The sequence below is a fragment of the Thermobia domestica genome, chromosome 8 (genome assembly GCF_964235325.1).
Source record: "Thermobia domestica chromosome 8, izTheDome1.hap1.1, whole genome shotgun sequence".
NCBI classification, from domain to species: domain Eukaryota; kingdom Metazoa; phylum Arthropoda; class Insecta; order Zygentoma; family Lepismatidae; genus Thermobia; species Thermobia domestica.
Genome location: NC_137461.1, coordinates 41,879,490 through 41,904,825, shown reverse-complemented (window position 1 = coordinate 41,904,825; position 25,336 = coordinate 41,879,490). Strand labels below are relative to the sequence as shown.

General features: G+C 34.9%; 1 protein-coding gene across 1 annotated transcript in view; it reads left to right on the top strand.

Moving 5' to 3' along the window:
- LOC145692104 (odorant receptor coreceptor-like) overlaps window positions 1–17,425 on the top strand; it is a 36,465-nt gene extending 19,040 nt beyond the window's left edge. Inside the window, exons 6-7 of the mRNA XM_081767398.1 lie at window positions 2,831–2,846; window positions 17,274–17,425. Of these exons, the coding sequence (XP_081623524.1) occupies window positions 2,831–2,846; window positions 17,274–17,425 (168 nt within the window). The remainder of the gene's footprint in view (window positions 1–2,830; window positions 2,847–17,273) is intronic.
- Window positions 17,426–25,336: the final 7,911 nt, after the last annotated feature.

Here is a 25,336-nt window from a genome sequence, read left to right as displayed (position 1 = left end):
AGTTTTTATGTTTAAAAATTAGTTTCCCATAAGTTATTCGTGAAGCAAATGACTCCGAAAATGCCCAGATTTATTTTAAGACTGATTTTAAGGTCGCATAATGTATTTGTATGGGACAAAGAACCAATGACGAATTTCAAGGATATAAAAGACCAACACAAAAGCTCAGTTGCGAATGTACACATGGTTTCATACACGCTTACACATGATTTCATACACGCTTTAATGTGTAATCTAAAGCACTGCTATTCAACCGGGATACGTGAAGATGTTTCTGGTGGTACGTAATCCTAATATAAGCAATATTTATAGAATGATCATAGTTGGAGATTTTTTTCTTTCCAATGGACGATTTTCGAGATGACGTCACCCTCGTCCAATATTTCCAAGTAATCGGTTAATATTTTGAATTTTTTTACACATTTCTCAGTGTGCGAATTATCAGGGAAAATGAGGAGGAAATTTCCCAGAGTAGAACTGAATGTGTCGCATATGTTTTGAAATTTCTCATGTTAATTTTTTTCGGATGTACACTTTATCCTCCTGTAAATTGTATTTTGATTGACACACTGATTTTCCTCTTGTCTGGTCTCTATTTGTCTCCTTTTTAAATCAACAGAACATGTGTGTTAAGCTTAATAAGTTCATCCCGATTTAATTTCTTTTAATCAGCTTCAGAGGTACACAATTGGATGACGAGCTGTGTCTAGGAGTACGCGATTAAAAAAAGGTTGAACAGCACTGATATAAAGTAATAGTTATTTATGGAAATATCCTTATAAACTACAGTAAATAAAAAACAGTACTTAAGTTTTTAATATAAATACAGCTATATTAAGTATTGTAGTGTGCCGATGCTGTGCCATCAGTTGTAGCTCAGAATACTTATCGAATGAACGCAAACAAATGGTGATGAAACTGATGCACAGCACTGTACTTAACTGTAAAATTCTGGTTGAATTTAAATAAAATTCAAATGTTTTAATTTAAGAAAATGACTAGTTGTGGGAAATAAGTGAGAAAGAGAAAGGTTTTAAAGAAGATAAAGGAAAGAGCACTAGCCTGATAATTCCAACGAGGCTGGCGTCGTCTTGGTCATCTGGAACGATGAAGGGTTTGCCCTGGAGGAACCTGGATGTTCTGATATCAGCCAACAACAGGAACTCAATCCTGCTGGACTGCTAGGGGCGTCGAATTCTCTCTGTGATATGTCTCTGCGATAATATACTTCTTCACCTTCATTCCACTATTCTGCTAACAAACTCAAAAGTGTCTGCGGCGATGAACGGGCAGAATGATATCCTTGGGACATGAGGCTGGTTGTTCTCCTACGGTGCAATCCTCTTCTCTCATCGATCCAGCACCTATCTTAACCCTGTGTCGAATACCCCTTGTTGCTGTGTCCTCCTTGGTTTTGTGTGTCTGAAGAATGATGACTTTGGAATTCAGTGAATCGGTAAGTATCAGGCTATGCTTGAAGGTAGGTGGAAATGCAATGAGGAAACTAGTCGGTTTATTAACAAATATGTGTTTACAGAGGCTGTCTGGGAATGTACAACCTTGATAAAAGTTTTCTTCCAATGAATTTTAAAGAGAGTTCCTGATTCTGTAAAATATAGTCGCAATTTAATAAATAGTAGAATTTGACGAAGTAATTTAAAACTTTACACAGTTATCTCACAGTCATGTCACTCTGATTACACTGATACTTCACAGTAGTAAATAAGACCAAAGTAAAATGTTTTGAAATGAATTTCGAAAATCCAAAAACTAACTGCCACTTTGCTCCCCATGCCAGTACCCAGGAATATTACATTATTTCTTTATTGCTTCCTCCCCCCAAACAAGTACACTTTATTAAAAAGTTATTGAATATAAAAAAGTTTAACTTAAGTTGCCATCAACATAAATTTGATACGTAATATACATTGAAAATATCTCGAAATTGCAGACATCCATATATGAGATGCACATTTTCTAAGTTAGTAGCACTAATGACTCGAAGATTTGGCAGGGGCTATTTTGGATTAATGGTAGACGCCTGGTGCTTTTAGTCCTTGGTTCGATTCCAGCTCCCTCCAAGTAATTGATGGACAAACACTGTGCGTTTGGGTTTCCTCCCACTTTTCCATTCCGCCAGTTCATTCGTATCTCATCATCTTCGTCTCCTCTATTCTAACCGACATATCCATGAACAAAGATGTTTTGAATCGAAGAAATATAACATATAACATTGCAAGCGGAGGCAAAGAAATCTAATGTAACCAGACTAAAGACGAATCGTTTACCGCGAAGTGGTCACGGTTCACTGGTCAAGGCGTTTGACCAGTAGTCTGGAGGTTCTTTGTTCGAATCCACGTCCGGGAATTTTTTTACTTTAGGATTTTTATGGCGATTGATCGGCGATAACATACTCGGATGTTTCAATACTTTAACTATCAAATCTTCAGGAATAATAATAGTAATAATAATTATTATTATCTCGTAGAAGATTACAACGTAGGTGCAAATTATCACTCAGGTCATACCATTATAAGCAGAAACGTGACATTTGGAAAGAATATTTCGGTTTTGTTTAGTGTTGCCCACGAGAAGAGGAATTTCTCATCTCGTTTCTAAAACAAACAAAATATGAGAATTTTCATTTTTGATTCGAGACGGGACAAGGCTAACTCAAATTATCGTCCCGCTTTGTAGATGTGAATCGAGACGAGACGAAAAGTATCGTAAACATTTCTCGTCTTGACTCAATTCTCTAAATAGTGTATGTCCATTCTTTGAGTAACAATTGCTCTGTAAACTAAATCTTATACGTTATTTTGTATTTCAGAACTCACTGAATTACGGTAGGTGTATATTCTTTCGTAGCAAAGCTTTTATAATTACATCTGCATATTCTACAATCTAGTTTATTATATGTCTTACTGTTAAATGGCATTCAGTTATTTTTATTACAGTTATTTTCTTTAAAACGTACAGTAGAATACTGTCTGCGTGAAACTTTAGTGGAAAGCTTTGGTTTAAATTTGGATAGTTACAAACGTGTGTCTTGAAGGTACGGAACCCCTTCTCCGAAATCCCTATGTTTAAGTAAGTTTTATTAAATTTTCGGGTAACTTTAAAACTTTTAATTTCATTATTATTATTATTATTATTATTATTATTATTATTATTATTATTATTATTATTACTTAAGTGTTGTTAATTTAATGGTTCACCCTGTCCCACCCAGCTCCCGCCTAGTGGGCATTGTGCTGAATAAACACCGTGTGTGTAGGTTTCCCCGGGTTCCACTTCCTTCCACTTTCTTTATTACAATATTTCTTTAATTCTTATCATCGACGTCTTCTGTAGTTTAGACCATTAGTTAAAAGCAATTTTTTATGCTCTTGTGAATTCAGTATCCCTACCTTATACATGAAATTTGCCTGGAAACTTTAACATTTAGCTAGTTGTAGGGACGTATGCAGAGAGTATGTCCAGATGGTCCTGACACTTCTCTCCAATTCCGACGATTTTGTAATTTTTTTCTAACGCTAAGGGCAATTTTACAGATTTTAATGCAATCTATCCTAATACGGAATTTGTCTCCTATATTATTATTATTATTATTATTATTATTATTATTATTATTATTATTATTATTATTATTATTATTATCTACATTATCCGTAACTTATCTCCATTATATTTGGGTATTCTCGTTTTACAGTTATTTCTAGTAACCTTGAGCGACATGGACATGAACACAGATACATCGTGGACATTTTATGTTTCAAAGGCTCTCGCATCGGGAATCGAAACAGACCCTGGCTACTGAACTATCTGATGGGTAGGGTATCTGGTTCGTTCCCAAGATAAGTAAGCTTGAGAAGGACAACATCGTGCTCGTGGTTTTCTCGGGACACTCCCAGTTTCTCATTCCACCAATTCGCCCACCATAATTCACTTGCTTTAATCATAGTCTTCCTCAACCTAACAGGCAAAATCGAGGGACATTAAAGGTAAAGATTTCATTTTTAAGCTGTTAACTCCAATCAATCCGAATCGAAAAGCAGTTGTATTTTCTATTGTTGATTAGGTTTTTTAAAAAATATGAAGAAAAAACATAGCGAATAGTAATTCCACTCAAAACTGAAACACCAGACTCATAAAACCTTAACCTAAAACGAATCAATTACATATCGTTTGGAACTTTTCCAAAATATGTACGGATTTGTGAAAAGTGCCAATCAGAGTTGGAGTGGGTCAGTGAGTCGGTGTGTCAGTGGGTCAAGTGGGTCGAGTTTTCTGGGTGTCAGTTGACCTTGGGTCAACAGCATGTGACCCACTGCGTCCGACCAACACCGTGACCCACTGCGACCCACCACCCACCATGACCCACAGCAACACACAGCTCACCATAACCTACTGCCAACCAGCACTCACGGACCCACTCTGCTCACTGCATTGTAGAAATCATCTTCTGAACAGCATTTCTTTCGACCCTAGTCATAGAAACTAGAAAAACGTTTCTGATTGGTTGCAGTTTGCCATTGTCCAAACGAGGCCCACAACCAGACTGGCCTCTCCTAAACTTTTCGTGGCCCCTCCAGACCTCAACACACAAAACACAATTTAGATATATGCAAGATAATTTTTAATCAGTTATCTCCCCATAACATATTCATGGCCCCGCCAAACCTCTGTGGCTGGTTGCGGGCCTCGTCCAAACCTTCTGGTGTATGTATTGGGTATTATAGTTGTAATAGAATAAAATTGTCACTTTGTTGAAATTGAAGAAGCAGTTGAGGTTAAATTAGTCATGGTATTCAAGGTAGAACAAAACGATCCCTGTGAGGCCTCTAACCCGAACCTACTACTACTCTTACTACTACTACTACTATTAAAAATACTAACATAGTGGAATCGTATAGCAAACCTGCACACGAATCGTAAGTAAATCACTTTTTGAGTATTATTATTTGTATAAAAATAGAAAAAAAATTTTTGAACCCACACCAAAAGGAATTATAATTATTAGGGCATTGGGATAGTACACTCGGCCACGAACACCACCGGTAACAGTCTCTTGATTTCTTCTGTATTTATATATGCTACGTTGCGAGAAACTGATAACTCCAACTAACCAAAACCGCGTATTTAGCTCTTATGAGTAGGGTCGAGTGTGATTTAAAAATATGCTTCCGAACACTGGTGAATTTGTCTGTTTTACTTTCAAGGCTTACATTTTGCTTTTTCACTTGTTTCTGTTTACTTACCTGAGATGAGTATGTCTAAGTGAAAAAGGAACTTGAGATATTTTTGGAGATTGATATTTGTAATTCTAATAATAGCAATAGGACTTATACTACTACTGGCTTTCGAGACACACAACCTGTGAGTTTTTAGAGGAACTAACTACAGGAAAATATACATTTTTGAATCACAGTAATATATAAATTATTATATAAAAATGAGTGTAACTATGGGTGCCTAATCATTACAGCCAAATTGCAGTCAAATGTAATGAATTTTGGTATATAGTTAGGCCTTAATCCAAAGTTGGATGTTATCAATTGCTTTCATTATAATAATATCCTAAGGGATAGTGGGTATTCGAATTTTTGCTAAGCAAAATTCGGTATCTTACAAGCCGTTCAACTTACGGAGCTGAAATTCAGTATATTAACTCTTTAGTGAAAATAAAAAGAACGTCTCCTACCATTTTAAAACTTCTCCTTTATGGGGAGGATCGGCACTTTCTATATATGGTAAATTCATACTGGATTAGTTTGTAAAAATAATCGAAAACGATTGATATTAGTTGAAAAATAAACAATATCGTGCCTCGCATAATATATCCATATATGCTTACCATCAGAGGCGGATCTAGGTCGCAATTCTGGGGAGAGCGGTGGGTTGTAATACTGCTACTTAGAGCTACTTTTAAGAGCTCCTAACTCTGGGTTTTATTTATATATATAATAAGAAAGTTTCCTCTTCTGGGGGGCGATCGCCCCCCTGGATCCGCCCCTGCTTACCATGAAATTTGTATTATAATAATTGCTAAAGCTTGTTTGTTATATGGAGCGCTTAGAGTACAGGGCAATCAACACATAAAGTTGTGAAAAAAAGTACACATGAAATTTGTAATTTAAGCTTCTGTACGTTGGTCTACTTACTTTGATTTGGTACTTTAAAAATTTCACCTGCTTTTCCACTGAAAAGTATCGATAATTCAACAAAGAAATAACGAGACCAAGATAATTTAGTTGAAACTCATCGTAATTTTATCCATGACAAACATTTTACCATTTTATATCGTAAAGGACATTTCCATCGTTATTGTAACAGTGCGGTGTTTAGCGATTGACAATAGAAATTCAAACTCCGATTAGTTAAAATTTCACAACCTGGTTGTATTACAAGTGTAAAATCTTTAGTCGGTAGAGGAGAGGCCATGAATCATGCGTCAGAGTTGATGATGTGTTTTGGTGGGTAAGTGGTTCATTATGAATGGTGGGTCGGAGCGGATCATAGTCGTGGTGGGTCAGAGTGGGTCTCGGTGGGTGCTGTGTCAGTGGGACGTGGGTCAAGTTTTCATTGATCCCAGCCATCTCTGGGTTAACTGGTTTTGGTTCGGTTTAAACTTGAAACAGAATGTGTCTGTTTATTTCAGGAAACGAACCGTAATTTGGTTGAGTTTTGTTTGAAAACAGACACCATATTGCCAATTTTGAGAATGCGCGTATAAATATTGGAAACGTTCCAAACGATATGTAATGGTTTCGTTTTAGGTTAGGGTATTATCAGTCTGTTGTTTCACTTTTGAATGGAATTACGATTCCCCAAGCTTTTTCCTCGATATGTTTTTTTTTTTTTTGTGAAAACACGTACATACAACAAAACACGTAAATATAACTGTTATTGGTTTGGGTTAACAGCTTGAAAATGAAATCTTTACGTTTAATGTCCCACTTGATTTTACCTGTTAGGTTGAGGAAGACTATGATTAAAGCAAGTGAATTTTCGTGGACGAATTGGTGGAATAGGAAAGTGGGAGTGCCCCGAGAAAACCACGAGCACGATGTTGTCCGTCTCAAGCTTACTTGCCTTGGGAACAAACCAGTCACTCCACTCATCAGATAGTTCAGTAGGCGGGTCTGTTTCGATTCCCGATGGGAGAGTCTTTGAAATATTAAATGTCTTTGATGTCTTTGCGTTCGTCTCCCTGCCGTTCAAGGTTACTGGAAATAACTGTAAAATGAGAATAACTGAGTCTAATAGAGAGAAGTTACGGAAAAAATTTCAATCTTTTTCAAAATTTAAACTTGAATTTTCTGGACTATATTATTTTATCATGACCGAAATCAGTGTTTTATCGTTAATAAAATACTGGAATCGTAAGCCGTTGCAATTGTTACATACACGAGTGTTTCTTGACTGTTACTTATAAGAACAGTCTTACGGTATTGACTTGAGCATTCATTTCGTCAGTTAGGGGTCCGCGGTTCGATTTCCTGCGAGGAAATTCAGAAAAATATAATTTACAATGTTGATATTTCTGATCTATAATAACATTAATAATAGTCAATTTCTCTCGTTCTTACAAGTTAGAGTTGAAACGACTTCCTTCACAGGGGAAAAACTAACATGACGTCATAGTCCTCAATCTCGATTCCTACTGTCTGAAAACTTCGTGTGTTTAGCAAACAATTCATGAATACAAAAGGGTTATTCTTAAGACCTAGTATAAGTCATAAATTTGTCTGAAACGTCATTGTGGAATTGTTTCTAAGTTCTTCCACTCTTAATATAAATAATAATAATATCTTCGTTCGCCATTTTTGCCACGTTCCATATATTCGTTCAACCAAAATTGGTAAATCGGAACTACTATTTTCTTATATTTGTATGTGCCTAGGTATATTTCGTTACAATATTAATAGAACGCAAACATAATCCAATGTCTTTTATCCAATGAAAGGGAGTTATTATGTATCGTGATGAAGACAAATAACATTTAGTTTCTGTTAAGGCATCCAAAGGTTCGAAGTTCATATTACCCAGTAGCTGACACCTTCTTTTCCCCGTCTTTTCCTTCCAAAGTATCTCATATATGGCAATTCATCCTTATAGACGGTCAAAAGCATTTCTTTTTATTTTTCTTAACTTCAGTATGATTATTTGCATTGGAATAGGACGTAATATTGAGATCTCAAATATACACTAATAATAATAATAATAATAATAATAATAATAATAATAATAATAATAATAATAATAATAATCTTTATTTTAGTGCCGCGAACAGCTTTTGGCAAAAATACAGCACGTAGTATCAGAGTATTACATTGCGATGGAATAATAATGCTACTGAAAATAAATAATAACTAAGAGAGAAAGAATGATACTAATATAAAACACAATGTAGATAAAAGTCAGTTAAGTAGAAATAATTCCTTGTCAACGCAGTGAAACTTATCAAGTTCTCCATCCATCTAAAACAACAAAAAGCTAAGAACAGCAGTCATAAAATTACATTTGGCTTAATGTTTCTAAACGTCATTGATTAAAAACTATCAGTCAGATCACATAAAACTTTCACATTGTTTAAAACAGTAAGTCTAAAATGAGCTTAAAGAATATGTCAATCTTTTTAAAATTTCACATTTCCAATTCAGAGGAACTAAAATAATGGTATTTCTTATGCTATGATTTGGTACTTTAAAACCTATGTTTTGTAAACAATATTCACTGATATAAACGTTATCTAGTATTTTTTGCATGCATACTTTGTAAAAATTTTTCGTCTATTCATAAGACTTTCTAAACCCCAATAATCAGTTCAATACTCATAACTATGTGAGTAATAGCTCATTTTCATTTTAAAACATAGAAGTCGAATAAAACATTATTGCACAGATTCAATCTTGTTTGTGAAAGTTTTAGAAATGCTGTTCCAAATTACCGAACCAAATTCTAATTTTGGTCTTACAAGTAATTTATATAGAAATACATACGTTTTATCTCTTTGAAATACAGGCTACTGTTTAAAAATAAAACCTATTATCCTTCTGGCACCTTGTACAATACGATTTATATGATTAGAAAACTTTAACTGACTGTCAAATGTAATACCTAGGTCTTTAATAAAGCTTACTTTCTCTATTTGTACACCGTTGACCTCATATTTACTGACATAATATTGAGTTTTATTGGTGTATGTCATAAATTTTGTTTTCTTGTCTTTAATTTTTAGAAAATTGTTTCTACACCACGTGTTTACTGCATTTCAGTCTTGTTGCAGTAAATAATTATCGAACTCATTGTTGACTAATCTGAACAACTTCTTATCGTCAGCATATAGGAGAATTTTAGAGTATTTGATTTTTTCTGTAAGGCCATTTAAAAATAAAGAAAATAAGAGAGGGCCCAGGGGTGACCCTTGTGGTATTCCGTTTTTTACATAGCCTACACTAGAATGTACAGGTCCGATTTTAACTTTGTATGTTCTGTTTGACAGATAGCTTTCAAACCAGCGAATGTACAAAGGTGACAAACCAATATTTGATAACTTGCTAATGAGATACTTATGACTGACGGAGTCGAAAGCTTTTGATATATCTATGTATATTACATCGACTTGCAATTTATTTTTCTAGAGCGTTATAGGTAAAGTCTCTAAAATGAATTAGATTTGTTACAATTGACTTGCCCTTATAAAAACCATGTTGAGACTCATTTAAGATATTTCTACATTAAAATATATGTGTTTATTGATAATTAGTTCAAATATCTTCGAGAATGCATTGACAAGCGTTATTGATCTGTAGTTGCTAGCAATCTGTCTATCACAAGATTTATATACCGGAACAGCATATACTTGCTTCCACATTGAAGGATATACACCTGTACGTAGTGAAACGTTAAATATATTTGCTAAATTATCTGAAAGTTCTGTTGCACAAGATTTTATTACATAATAAGGAATAATATCTGGACCTGGAGTAGTGTTCGGTTTAATTAGTTTAATTGCTTCCATTACATCTAATTCAGTAACGGTAGGAATTCCGATTAGAGCACTATTACTAACGATATTCTCAGGCAATACCTCTTGACCTACTTCTAAGATAAAAGCTTCATAAAATACACTCTTAAATGCTTCAGCAATATTGACAGTGTCTTGTATTAGCATACCATTACAATTTATTTTCTTTGGTACTTGTTTACAGTCAGCCTTTTTAAAAACGTTCCAAAAATATGAGCTGTTCTTATAAATACTATTTTCTAAACCTGGATAATAAGATTTTCTTGCTTCAATGTATTTCTTTTTCACAAGTTTCCTTAGGTCAGAATGTCTCTGATACCATTCATCATCATTTGTTCTTTAACGAAATATTTAGTTTTTTGTTTATTAGTGCTTTCAAATCTCGCGTCATCCATGGATCCTTATATTTTTGTTTACAACCAATTGACTTCTTAGATACATGCTCGTTAAATACAGAAAAAATTAAATGATATAAATGGTCAGTGGCTTCATTGACACTGTTACTGCAATAATTTACTAAGTTAATTTCCCTGATGCCCCTGTAAATGCTTAGGAAATTTGCTCGTTTGAAATTATATGTATTGTACTGAGAAACTGGACCATATTTGCCACTATCTATAATTTTCCACTCAAACATGAATGGGGGATGGAAGCGATCGACTTTAGTCAGTGGTGGGATGTTAAAATGCATAGAACTGTTATCTATATTTGTTAGCAACAAATCTAATACTCTTCCCGGATTAGTATGATCATATGACTTGTTCTTCTGGCTTAAATTTAAAATATTGCTTAATTCAAATATTTTTCTGCTTTTTTCTTCGAATAATAATTATAATATAATAATTATCAGTTGTTATGTTACCTGAAATCCAATCTATACCTCCTGCGTTAAAATCTCCTAATATAATTACATTAAAATCTTTCAATATAAAAGAACATAGCCAATCACAGTAGTTACTAAAATCTTGAAGTAACATATCAGGAAGGATATAAACTAAGCATAAAATCAATGGGGTAGTCAGGAATTAAAATTTTTGCTATAATAATGTCTAAGGATTCATAAGGGGAATTAAGGATTTCATAAGAATATTCATTTTTTATTAAGAGTAACCAGCCCCCACCTTTAGACTTGTTTGTGAGGGTTAGATTTCTATCTTTTCGTACCACAGTGTAGTTTTTGGAGATTTGAGAAAGATAACAGTTTTACTTTTTATACCACGTTTCTGTTATACAATAAAAATCATAGTTTTCACAGTTTATTTCGTCTGTAAATTCTTTTTGTTTTGTATTCAAACCATTAGAATTTTGATAGTATATTTGTAAATATCTCGTATCCATTGATTATAATAATAATAATAATAATAATAATAATAATAATAATAATAATAATAATAATAATAATATAGGAGTTAAATTCCGTATGAGGATAGATTGCATTAAAATCTGTAAAATCGCCCTTAGCGTTGGACAAAATTTACAAAATAGTCAGGATTGGAGAGGTGTCAGGAACATCAGGACATACTCTCTGCATACGTCCCTACAATTAGCTAAATGTTAAAGTTTCCAGGCAAATTTCATGTATGAAGTAAGGATACTGAATTCACAAGAGCCATAACAAAGTTTGGTTTTAAGTAATAGTTATGGCGGCAAGGCTACAGTAGACGTAGATGATGAGAATGAAAGAAATATTGGAATAAAGAAAGTGGAAGGAAGGGGAACTCGGAGAAAACCTACACGGAAAATTTATTCAGCACAATGCCCATTAGCCGAGAGCTGGGTGGAACAGGGTGAACCATTAAATTAACAACACTTCAGTAATAATAATAATAATAATAATAATAATAATAATAATAATAATAATAATAATAATGAAATTAAAATTTTTAAAGTTGCCCTAAAATCTGGGAAAACTTACTTAAACGTAGGTATTTTGGGAAAGAAATTCCGTACCTTCAAGATACACGTCTGTTACTACCAAATTTAAACGAAAGTTTTCCACTAAAGTTTGATGTAGAGAGTATTCTACTGTACGTTTTAAGTAAAATAACTGTGTTAAAAATAACTGAATATCATTGAACAGTAACGCATACAATAAACTAACTTATAGAATATGCAGATGTAATTATAAAAGCTTTTCTATAATATATACACAGACAATAATGCAGTGTGCTCTGGAATGCAAAATAACATATAAGATTTAGTCTATAGGGCAATTGTTACTTAAAGAATAGATATACACTGTTTAGAGAATCGAGACAAGACGAGAAATGCTTACGATACTTTTCGTCTGGGCGATTCACATCTCCAAAGGGAGACGATAATTTGAGTTAGCCTGTCCCGTCTCGAATGGAAAACGTTAATTCTCATATTTTGTTTGTTTTAGAAACGAGATGAGAAATTCCTCTTCTCGTGGGCAACATTAAACAAAACCGAAATATTCTTTCCAAATGTCACGTTTCTGCTTATAATGGTATGACCTGAGCGATAAGTAGCTCCTAGCTTTTAATCTTATACGAGATAATAATAATTATTATTACTATTATTATTTCTGAAGATTTGATAGTTGAAGTATTGAAACATCCGAGTATTCAAACCTGAATATAATAAAACGTATGTTACCGCCGATCAATCGCCATAAAAAAATCCTAAAGTAAACAAAAATTGCCGGACTTCGATTCGAACAAAGAACCTCCAGACCACTGGTCCAGCGCCTTGACCAGTGAACCGTGATCACTACGCGGTAAACGATTCATCTTTAGTCTGGTTACGTTACGTTCCTTTGCCTCCGCTTGCAATGTTGTATGTTATATTTCTTCGATTCAAAACATCTTTCGTATTTCTTTTATGATGATATAAATGAATAATCTTAGATAAAGTTTATATTAATAACTTGAGTTGTTCTTAAACCTTCGGTTCACAAGTTTTTTTCTTCTCCACACGAAGCTACAGATATCACAGATTTAAGTGTGATACTTTTTATTTGTTTCAAAGCAGTCACCATTATCTGGTCAAAAACTTATGTCCGCCAAGTTACAATTCACGTGTTCTATTGTAATGCGTAAATGTTGTTCATATTTTAATGCAAGAAAACAGGAAGAGGGAGTAATTTTTTGAAGCTTGACGTGCACAAGTAGTTCAAAGATCACACTTAGCATATTTCCAGTTAATGTTTCTTAAATTCGATGTGCGTAGATTCCAATTCGGGTCCAAGGCACCAGTTTTTGGGATTTAACTTTTAAGTGTAGCTTCACTCTTAATACTAAATCGAACCCTAATTTCGTCAGTCAGTGAAATCTCACTGCATACTACAATTTTTCTTCCGGATGTTTGGTGGTTGCCTCTATCATCAAAGATCTACAGGGTAATTTAAAGGAACATGAAATCTTGAAAGTGGTGTTGGCAACACAGGGCGTTTGGTAACACTGAATAACGTACACCAGCCTGTTAACGACACCCTGCAAGTTAGTTATCATGAATCCTTAAAATGATACGCAACGTGCTTTCGCGATCAATGTTTTTTTCAAGAAGAATGACAATGTGGAGGGAGCACGTAAAGAATTCCGCCGTCGTTTTAATTTAGGTCACCACGTTGGTGTTCCATCAGCACATGCAATTTAAACTTGGATACATAATTTCGAGCAAACTGGCTCGGCAATAGAACGAAAACTCTACGCTGTATGTGAACCATGTGTAAAGAAGCTGTTCGAAATGTTGTTATAAGAAGTCCACAAAGGTCATCCATCGTCACTCAGCATCTTTACAGTTGCATAGTTCAAGTGTTCAAAGAATATTACTACAGGACTTGCAATGTCATCCGTACAAGTTGCAGATCGTAAAGGAACTAAAACCCAAAGATCATCTTATGTGACGACAATTTTGTGAATTAATGCTTCAAAATAATATCTTAACCTTCAAAAAATAAATTCTGTATGCATTCTAAAATGGCATTATTTTTACTATTAAATTACAAAAATACCTTTTTAAAACATTGTTTTCACAAACTTATTTAATTTTCAAAATTTCCCGTTTTTTCAATCACCTGTATCTCCCCTATGTATTATTTAATCCACTAAACATAAAAAATTGACCTTATAAATTTGAACCTAGTTATTTCAGACTTTCAGACAAGAATGTCCACAATCAGGGCCGGAAGAATCAGGCTAGGTAACTGGCAGGGGCGCCCAAAGAAAAATTTTCTAGAGGGGAGCTCCTCTCCATGGTTGCTATATTACGCCTGGTATTTCTATTATTTAATATACGTGGTTTGCTATATTACGTATACATTTTCTTGAGCCAGAGGGGGGCGGGCCCCACCCTGCCGTCCCCTTCGGGCGCCCATGGTAACTGGGGATTGCCATGGGCCACGGAGTACAGAAGGCTCCAAAGAATGAAGAAACGGAAGAAGTTCAAAATAAATAATATTGTAGACAGAAATTCTAAAACATTACCGGCGATTGACGGGAAAAAGTCTAAAGATCAGACATCCATTAGTCAATATATCTGGTCGAGTAGAATAAAGTTAAATGCGTCAGTTTAAAAGCTTTTGCTTAGTTCTCGGGGAAATTGGAGAAAAGGAATTAATTTATAAAATTAAAAATTGACGCTGAGAGTAAACCAGTCTACATATAAATGTTAGACGTAATGAAGCATAGCATGAAGTTTTCCATTGTGATGCTGGCAAGATGAGACTATGTCATATCGTTGACAACATATAACCTAAAATTATGGTTAAGTCTTAAACGTTCATTAATACCTTACTTAAACAAAACAAACATTACTTATTAGAGCAAGTTGGCTTAATAAAGTTACATGTTGAAATGTAAATTATAATACAAAGTTTCCAAGAATATCGACAAAAATGAAACTTTATTGCGCTAAAAGGAATGTCAGTAAATGACATATCGTCGCATGAGAACCAGAGGAACTTAACTCCAAAAATTTGGTTTTCGTTCTCTTCATGTTTGGACATAATTTTAAATGTCCAACTTGTTGTAAATGGAACATAACGCCATCTGTTCTCCTTGTCGATCATCTATTGTAATGTAGCTCAATTACCATCTTATTAAAAACACATCTTTCTAAGATTTTTTTTTTTTTTTTTTTTTTTTTTTTGTCTCTCGCCTGTAAACCTATGAAAGTGGAGTTATGTTCATCTGTTCTCATGCGACGATATGTGCTGGAACAGAATGTTACTAATTGTATTTATGTGATTCATATGCAAACAAAAATGCTCTGTAACTTGTATTGTGCCCTTTAATGAAACAGATACTGCAATTTCAAAATAAAATCCGCTTTTCCTTAGTTTTCAGAAATCAGAAATTTTTATTACTTTTTTTGCCTTCCATTTTATATTTGTGGACATGCATTTTCCTACTATAAATCTGACCCTTCTTTTCCTTTTTTTCTTCCCGAATTTGGCGCCCCCTTACTTCGGCCCGCTCCGCCCCCCAAGGCACGGCCGCTGCTCCCGTTTCCTCTCAATGTCTCAGTACACCAATTATTTTGTGAACATTCACTTCCATATATGTTCTTTAGCCTAAAGGGCATTACCGTGGGACTTTAAGAAAATAATTTCAATTTTAATTTTCGAATATTAAAAAAAAAAAAAAGCATATCGGAAATTCAATTTTGAAAAACTAAAACAATTGGCATTTAACAAGATTCGAAAAAGAAATCAGGAAAATCACGTAATTAAAATTGTTGTTAATTTCTAACAAAAAAAAAATATCTGTATAAACGAAAGTGCTATAACGAAGATAAGATAGCGTAAGCTATTAACGTAGCACGTCGTTATGTAAAGTTCCGCAACATCAAGTCGTTAATGAACACATAATTACGAAAACATTCGCTATACGGCGCCAGAGTCTAGTTGATAGTGTAGCAAATATGCTAAAGGACATCGCACTATAATCGTACACGTTGCTAACTACAGCTGGTTTCAAGTGGTGCACAACAGTGTTCGTAGATTTCCTTAATAACATTTCCCTCGACTATCAGAAAAGTTTCCATTTTCTTATCAAATTTCCCCTATTTTTTGAGTGTCCCATTCCATGACAGAAGTTTCGTCGTGATAAGATTAATGTTCTTTTAGTATTGATTTTTACAAATAGATACACACACACACACACATATATATATATATATATATATATATATATATATATATATATATATATATATATATATATATATATATACAGCCAACAATGAATGCAAGTTATGATATGTTGAACCAAGGGTAGCGATCCTTGGGGACCGGAGGACCCCTAGTCCCTCAAATGCTCATGTGGTCCTCAATGTGATTTTATGAATATGTATTGTATATAAACTTTTTGTATTTTTATACATATTGTTATATGTATTTTTATGAATATGCAATATGTGACATAATTTGAATTCAATTGTCATGAAATCCTAATATATTGCTTCTTACACCCTTCTCTGCAACCAAACACATATCTGAATGTGCCCTCCAGGCCCGTATCCAGGGGGGTCTACGGCGGCCGGCCCCCCTAAATTTTCGCTGTCCCCCTAAAATTTTCACAGTAGGCTTGCAAATGAACTATCATACGATGATAAACTATAGTATGGTTGAATCGCCCCCCCCCCCTACATTTTTGGGCTGGCTACCGGCCTGGTGCCCTCCTCAAAGTTACAGAAAAATCAACGCCCATTGATATTGTATTGGTTTATTTCTCAAGAATAAAGAAAAAAATATAAGAATAAAAAAAAATAAAAGTGTGAATCAGTCAGCGCGAGAATTATTATGGATTTTCATTTGTTTTTATCTAAAAAAAATCCTTTTTGCTAAATTCACGTACGAAATTTCCCTCTAAGTGGTATAGCGTTCATCAGTGGTATAGCGTTCATCTCCCGTGCGTAGGATTCGTGGTTCGATCCCAGTTCACATCAAGTGAACTTTGTGATGGACAAACACCGTGTGCTTGGATTTCCTCGGAACTATACCGTTTCTTGTCACTTTCTTAATTCCGCCATTTCATTCATTTCTCATCATCACCGCCTCTTTTAGCCTAACTGGCATTCGTAGCGTTCGGACGTGTGTTAACATCGCTCCAGGAGTCAGTCATCTGTGACAAGATGGGAGTAGATACCTCAACTTGGAGAACTCGGATAGGGTTATTTGTTGTGAGAGCTAAGTTCTAGTGTTTCAAACCTCGTGCAAATTCCGATATTTGTGGTGCTGTGCTTAAACTCTCGTTTTTTGGTTTAATAATTGCAGTGCTACTTGTAATTGGTGGAGTGGAAGTAAATCCAGGCCCTAAATCATTAGATGACTTATACAAAAAGCTAGAAGAAATGGACTCAAAGATAAATGGAATATACAGTGTGACTAATGACCTAAATAATCAGCTGCAAGTAGTGGTGAATTAACTCAATGCTGTTAAAAAGGAGAACGAAGACCTGAAAATTCAGTTGGCTGCTAACAGTGAACTCTTGGACAAATTAGAAAATCATTCAAAGACAAATAATCTAATATTTCGAAACATTGGTGAGTGCGAAGGTGCGGAAACTTGGGAAGAATCTGAGAAACGTGTTATAAAGTTCGTCACAGAGCAATTGAAAGTGGATCTAAACGCAAATGAAATAGAAAGAGCCCATCGTCTAGGTCGCGGACATAACAGACCCATCATTGTAAAGTTCTCTTCCTACAAGAAGAAGAATCTAATATTAAAAAATGCATATCATGCTAAGGGAACCCCTGTCTCAATTACAGAAGATTTCTCTGCCTCAGTTCGTCAAATTCGCAAAGAACTAACTGTCTTTATGGGGGATGCCCGTTCCAAAGGTGACCATGCAAAGCTTCAGTATAACAGGTTAATTATAAATAATAAGCAGGGTGCGAATTACCGGGGGATGAGGGGAATTTTCCCCCTCAATCACATTTTGTTCCCCCCCAAAGAAGTCAGCTGAAGTATCCCCACCAGGGATGCTCGCTTTCTCCCTCAAACTATGCTTAGTATAACTCCAAGTTTCACTGATTTTTGTTATTTCTTCTAAATTTAATCTTCTAGCTGTATTTCGAAATGATCGATGTAAACTGTTCAGTTTTGGTCATTTCTACTTACCACCTAATTACCCACTATTTTCAACGTTGTTTAGTAGAACTATATTATTATGACTACGATTGTTACTTGCAACTGTACCTTCGTACCCTTCAGTTCGTCATCGTTTGTGAATTTGAATGTACTAATTGCGTTTAACAAAGCCAACATATAGATTTATAAATGTTCTTAGCGGTTGGCCAAGAAGAAGTAAACAAATAGCTTCTTCTACCATACTTGGCGAAGTTCGGATATGTCATATTCATCCTCTATATTTGTATCGATTATCATCTTATTTTAATTTTTGTTATAACATGTTATTTCATTTTCCAGTGTACTCTTTGTTAGCACATGGTCTTCATTCACTAGTAGGTTGTGTGTATGCAACTCAAAAGTTGCATTTAATTTGTGATAATTAGCATAGTAATCACTGCTTTTACAGTTTACGGAAATGAACTTTTGAAACTGTACTCAAAATCTGAGATATAGGTAATCTCTCGTAAGTATATGTTAACGTACACGCTGGGGGAGCCTCCTAGTGAGCAGACATGTTAATGAAGGTGATTTTTAGGTGAATAAGCGAATAATTCAAGATTTGTTTCAGCATTTGTTAATACGACTTGTTCTCCGTGTCATTGTCCGTGTCTGTATAAGCATTTCAACTGGAGCGGGTTTTTTTTAAAGTTAACCCTTCATTTTTCCATCTTTTCGCTGTACAGTTTGCTGTCCACGCAATTAATGTTGTTTGAAAAACTTCAGTGTAATGTTTTACTTTATTTGAATAACGTAGCCCATAGTGAATCAACTCATCTTCAACCTAACAGTAAAGTAAGGGAAAGTGGGGTACAGTGAGACACAAAATTTTTAGATCGTTGTAACCTGCTTAATATTTACGCAAACATTTTCAAAAAAAAGTGTTGAACTTTATTGGTATTTCTAGTATACATCAAGACAACAATTGGTTCGATACATGTATATGTAAGTGAGTGAGTGTCACAAAAGCCTGGCAAAGTGTTTTGTCTCACTGTACCCCAACCATGGGGAACAATGAGACACCTCACATATAATGAATATCACCAATGACACTTAAATCTATCTTACATCTAACAAACTGAAGTCCACATTAAAGTTTAAGTAGGACTGTTGTCTTTTTGTTTGCCCATGCATGCTGGGCTCAGGAAGTACCATTTTGATATCTTCTTCAATTACACTCGCTAAATCAGGGACACTTGGAAAAACAAACTTACCAGCTACCTTTTCACTTTTTCTTAAGAAAGAGACCTCGTAAGTCTTTCCTTCGGTACTTTGGAGAACTTTTCCAACATAGTAAACTTTCTTTTTTCCACTAAATTCGACAAGTACGAAACTATTATCACTAATATGATGAATATCTGGAAAACAGTCTGGATCAATAATTGGTATATCTTCGTCAGAAGAAAGTAAATCCACGTCATCATCATCATCTGTTTCTTCAGTGGGCTCATCAAATAGACGCTTGTTGGGTTTATTAGGATTTATTTTGTTTCTAATTTTGCTTCTCCTGAGCTCCAGGATTTGCTTCTCTGGTGTGTCAGTTGCTATGATACTTCTGCCTTTTTTTCTGGAGCTACCCACTGTTTTCGATTTTGATTGCCGTCTCGGATACCCTAGAAATTCTTGAGGGCTTACAATTTTGGGGGGGAATACTCGATTTTCCAGAGAGTAACTTAGACACCGTTTGTGCAGTGTCTTCTCCTGAGTTTCTGGGTGGATCTTCTTCTGTTAGCAATATTATATTTGCTCTTTCAGTAGAAGCTGAAGGTGATGAATCCATTACTGAACTAGGAAGAAAATCTTCGTTGCTGAAAACATGCCTGTCGAACGGATAAATCCCAGTTTTACGAAATGCAGAGGTAATGTTTGAGATAGACATAGCTTTCTCGAAAGCAGTTCCAACACATGATGCGACTTCATAGATTTTCAGAGTATTGCCTGGGTGACGCATCATCCAGCTCTCGACAGCATCAGTATAATAGGAATGAAAAGGTTTGAAAACACCCACGTCTAAAGGCTGGAGACGGTGAGAAGTGTGAGGAGGAATTGTGAGAATAGTAACCCCAGATTGTTTTGCTATATCTAGGGCTTCAACTGATAAATGACTTTCATGATTGTCATAAATTAGAAGGGAAGGGTTTTCAGGAGAACTACCGGAATGTTTAACAAAGTGTTCAATCACCTGCACAAACAGTTCAGTGTTCATCCAACCACCTTTCGCTACCAAACCAAGAGTTCCTGTCGGAGCACAATGAATCATATGTTCTTGAAAATGAACTCTTGGAAATACCATAACCGGAGGCAGAGAGCTTCCACTCGCACTTACAATACAGCAAGTTGTAACCAGTGTCCCTTTCTCTGAACTTTGCACTTGGTTAACCTGTTTGATGCCTTTCTCGGTTGTCACTTTTTGGTGTCTCGGAACAGTACTTGTTGCTGTTTCATCGAGGTTGAATATCCTAGTGCCGTCGGAGAAATTAGGATGTCTTTTATAGATCTCTTCTAAGTTATCAAAAAATTTGTTAACGTTTTCTCGATTAAAAGATGACGCTCGCGACAAGCTACAGCCTTCAGGTGATCGCAGACTTAAATTATTGTGCCGCTTGAGAAATCCCTGTAACCAATCTAGTCCTGCCTTCTTTCGTTCAGTCCAGCTGGAAGGTACCTTTACATTATTTCTAACAGCCATTTGAAATGCCAACGATCTACATTGAATCGTTGAAAGTCCATAGCACATTTTCGAGCACATAACAATGTAATTAACTAGAACACGTTCTTCTTCATCCGTGTACACCCTCCTAACGTCGTAGTGAGGTCGCATTAGAATCTCTGATGTTGGATGTTGACGCTTCTTTCGGACATACCTGTAAATATACGAAAAATACGTTTCCATTAGAATAAGCTTTGATATACAGGGTATTTCAAAACAACACCGACAACGTTTGGGAGGTAATTCCTGACACAAAAATAAGACAAAAGGTATAGACCGATCTGAGTTCACAATTGCTTCCTTTCGGAGCTACGGGCATATAATTTGAAGTACTTACCAACCACATCTATAAAAATTGTTGCGAAAATACCACAGGATTCTGGAACATGGATATTTGGATAGGAGTCTTACTAGTTCTTAAGTGAAGTCTTGACTGACTACAGTAGATTCCATAGTTTTGGAGCCATGACCTCTAAAATTCATTTTTTCATGTTTTCGACAGCCTATAAGATCGAAAGGAAGCATTTGTGCACTCAGGTTGGTCTATACCTTTGTCTTATCTTGGTGTCAGGAATCTTCTTCCAAACGTTGTTGATGTTGTTTTGAAATACCCTTTATATGAAATTACGTTTCATAATTTAAAATTCATTTATTGAGTTGAGTTTAATGTCCCTTTCAGCAACAAGGCTATATGAGACGAGGATCTACTGATTAACGTGGAATCCGAACCGAATAAGCTCCCGCCGGGAATCGAACCCGCGTCTTGCACGCTAAAGGCGCGTACGCTAACCGCTTAACCACGAAGGAGCTCAATTTCAATTATTTATAATAATAATCTGCTGTTCTGTCTCCCTGAAAATCATGACTTCCTTGATTACGAATCGGAATGAAAGTTCGCCCAAAAGTGGCTATTTGCAATACAATATGTTGCTTGAGTGTGAACATCAGAATGATCCGTCAATAAATTTCAAAAATAAATAATTTGCGCAATTATGAACCAATCGGAACCAAACTTAGTACAAACTCGTTATTTACAATAGCTTAGTTGAGCGTAAATATCAACACGATTCAACGAAAGCCTATAAAATGATGTCTGTTTGAAATTTTAAAAATCTACCTGTCCTTTGTGGCTCTAGCAGACTAGTGAAAAACAATATCATAGACATATTCTTAACTTATCGCAATCGACTTGCATTAATCCCAGAATACAAATAAATAAAGAAACATATGTATAAATGTAAGTTACCTGAACAATGTTTGGAAAGCTACTCCCTTGATATTAGCTGCTTGGCGAATGCTGATATTATCATTCAATACAAGATTAACAGCTTTAGACATTTGTTCTTCCGTAAAGGTACCAATATTTGTTTTCCTTGGCTGATGTCGAGGCATTCTGAAATGCAATGCGAAAGAAATCATTAGAATGTAATGATTTTATGCGGTTAATACATATTTTTTTCTAAAACATTAATTTTATTGTAAGTGTACGTAACATGTTACTTTCTCTAAAGATAAAATTAGGCTTTGTTTGGATCGACTTCTTTTTTTGGATTACCTATATTTTCGGTGACCCTGCGACAAATACTGCATCCAGGAAGCATAATAAAGAAATAGAAGTGAAATATTTGGGGACGTATTTTCTTATCGAACTAAACGACGTGGAACCTAAATTACGGAACAGCAATTTAATTACAAATTAGATATGTAAGTTTTATTTACTTTTAGAGTAAATATAGCATCCAAAACAGAAGTAAACTTTTCGTTATTAGAAAGAAAAAGGCCAATTAACAAAGAAAGAATAAACTGTATTAATTGGGGTACAGTGAGACACGTCTCACTGTACCCTTTTTCAGTTTGTCTCATTGTACCCCTATAGCTACCTGCAGTTATTTTTCATATTCCAGTGCTTACAGAAAGGAAGATTTTTGAAGTAACTTGGACAATAAAATACTTTATCCTCCAATGCAAAATAATCTTATGGTTTAAAGTCTGATTCGTCAAAAGATTATGTTTTCTATGCTGTGTAAGAGAACACAAATAATTTACTTTTCTTACCTGAAAACTGATGAAACGCAGCTGCTCACAAACCACCTTCAGCAACTACGACGCAACTAGCATAACAAAGTACGATCGCTGTGCGCATTATTTGAGGCTCATTGTTGCAACCTTCTTCCTATAAATTATTCACAAAATCCGTATGTCTCACTGTACCCCAGTGTCTTACTGTACCCCCTTTTCCCTTAATTTTTAAGTGTTGACTTTCCGTGCCCATCACGGAATCGATATTTGGAGAAAAAAGTCTTGATGAGCACAGCTTTAGCGGGAAGTAGAAGCACAAGCTCGAAATTTGAATTGAGAGATTTTAAATATTTGGCCTTCGATTTGACCTTGATGTGAGAAATCGGGACCAGCAACAATCCATTTCTTATTTGATAGGCTAATATCTAGATTTTCTTAAAAAAAAAATGTCCGGTTTAACTGATAATTTTAGTGGTTTTCACAAGACTGAAGTAGGTTTCTTTTCGCAACCTGTATGTATTAATGCAAAGTGGAAGCTTTCAATATGAGTGGAAAAATTAACATATGCTTGTGATCATGGCTATCGCTCGAGCCGAATTATTAACTAAATAAACCTTAGAGCTACGGGGACAAGAGTGAGTACAACATTAAAACACGTTCAGAAAGGTTTAGTGGGGTGTGTGTATGTCACACAATATATATGTCCATAGTTATTGTCGGTAGATTTATTAAATTAATAAATATCTTATTTATTACACATGCCACACACACACACACACACACACACATATATATAGGCATAAGGTCTCAAGGTAAGGCATTTATTGTCTCATTTTGAAATTTGAACCTTCAGACTATGTCCTTTGGCCTAATTTTACCCCCCCCCCCCCAATATAGGTTATCTAATTCGCACACTGATAATAAGGCATTTACTCTTGAAGAACTGCAACAAAATAGTGCGACGCCATCAAAGCAGGAGGAAATTCCGAAGAACGTAAATACTGAATTGGCAACACCACCAGTGGTTAACCAAACCCCGATTTCAGTGAGTGCATCCACCTGTGCAGAAATGCCATCGTCCGATAACAAAAGAGGAAGGAAGATCACCCGGGCGAAATTGCCTTACCCCCAAAGAAGCAGAGTGTGACTAACAAAGGAATGCAATGAAACATGTCGTAAGTTATCTACATCTGTTCTCGAAGAAATGTGTTTGTGTAGTTCAAAAATAGCAACTGGTCTTACAAATAATAAAGACTCTCTAAAAATATTCTATCAAAATGTTCGTAGCTTACGTGGTCGAACATATGATTTCTTTTGTGGTGTATTAACTAACAATTACGATGTAATTGTAATCACTGAGACATGGATTAACGAATCTCATTATGATGCTGAGTTATTTTATAACAGATATACTGTGTTGAGACAAGACAGAAACTCTGTCGAAACCTGTAAAACAAGGGATGGGGGTGTTCTTACTGCAGCCCAAGTAAATATTGCATGTTCTTATTGGACAGTTGTGATGATACTTATGACTGCTTGATTGCCAAAATAAACAGTGAGGGAAAAACCATATATATTTGTGTTTTGTATTTTTTACCCGGATCTAATATTGAATTGTATAATGATTTATTTACTCGCCTTGAAATTAATTGTCCTCAAGGTTGTCCTGTTCTCCTGCTTGGTGATATCAATTTATCGGAAATAAACGGTACGGAATTTAATTTTGAAACAAGCTCTTCTAAATGTAAGAATTTATATGAATTTATGTCTTATTATAATTTGCAATCATTAAATAATGTGACGAACGAAAATAATCGTACATTAGATCTGGTTCTGTCTAATATAACGAATATAGAAGTCAGTAGGGAATATTGTTCACTAATTCCAGAAGATGTACACCATCCATCCTTAGTAATAAACGTGATGCAGCAGGGGACCGCGAAGATTAAAAAGAAAACTAATATATCAGGATATAATTTTAGGAAAGCTAATTTCTTAGAGTTGTATCTTGAATTCTCATCTATTGACTGGAACTGCCTGAAGAAATATGAAAACGCCAATGACCTAGTTGATAATCTCTATTATATTATTTATAGTGTATTTGACAAGTGCGTGCCACTTAAAAACAACTCAAGAACAGCTTATCCGTGCTGGTTTACAAATGAAATTATCAAAAAAATCAAAACTAAAGCAATGTATCATAAAAAATACAAATGTAATAAAAAAGTAAATTATCTCAATAAATTCAATGAATTGCTTAGGGAAATAAAGAAAGAAATTAAGCTGGCATACAGAGCATTCATACAAGATTCTGAAAATAACATTAATAATAATGCTAATGAATTGTGGAACTTTTTTAAAAAAATAAGACTAAGCATCTTCTTGGGGGGAAATTAAATTATGAGGGACTCGAACTTTATCATAATGATGAAATAGCCAATGCTTTTGCACAGTATTTCTCGTCAGTATATGTGACAG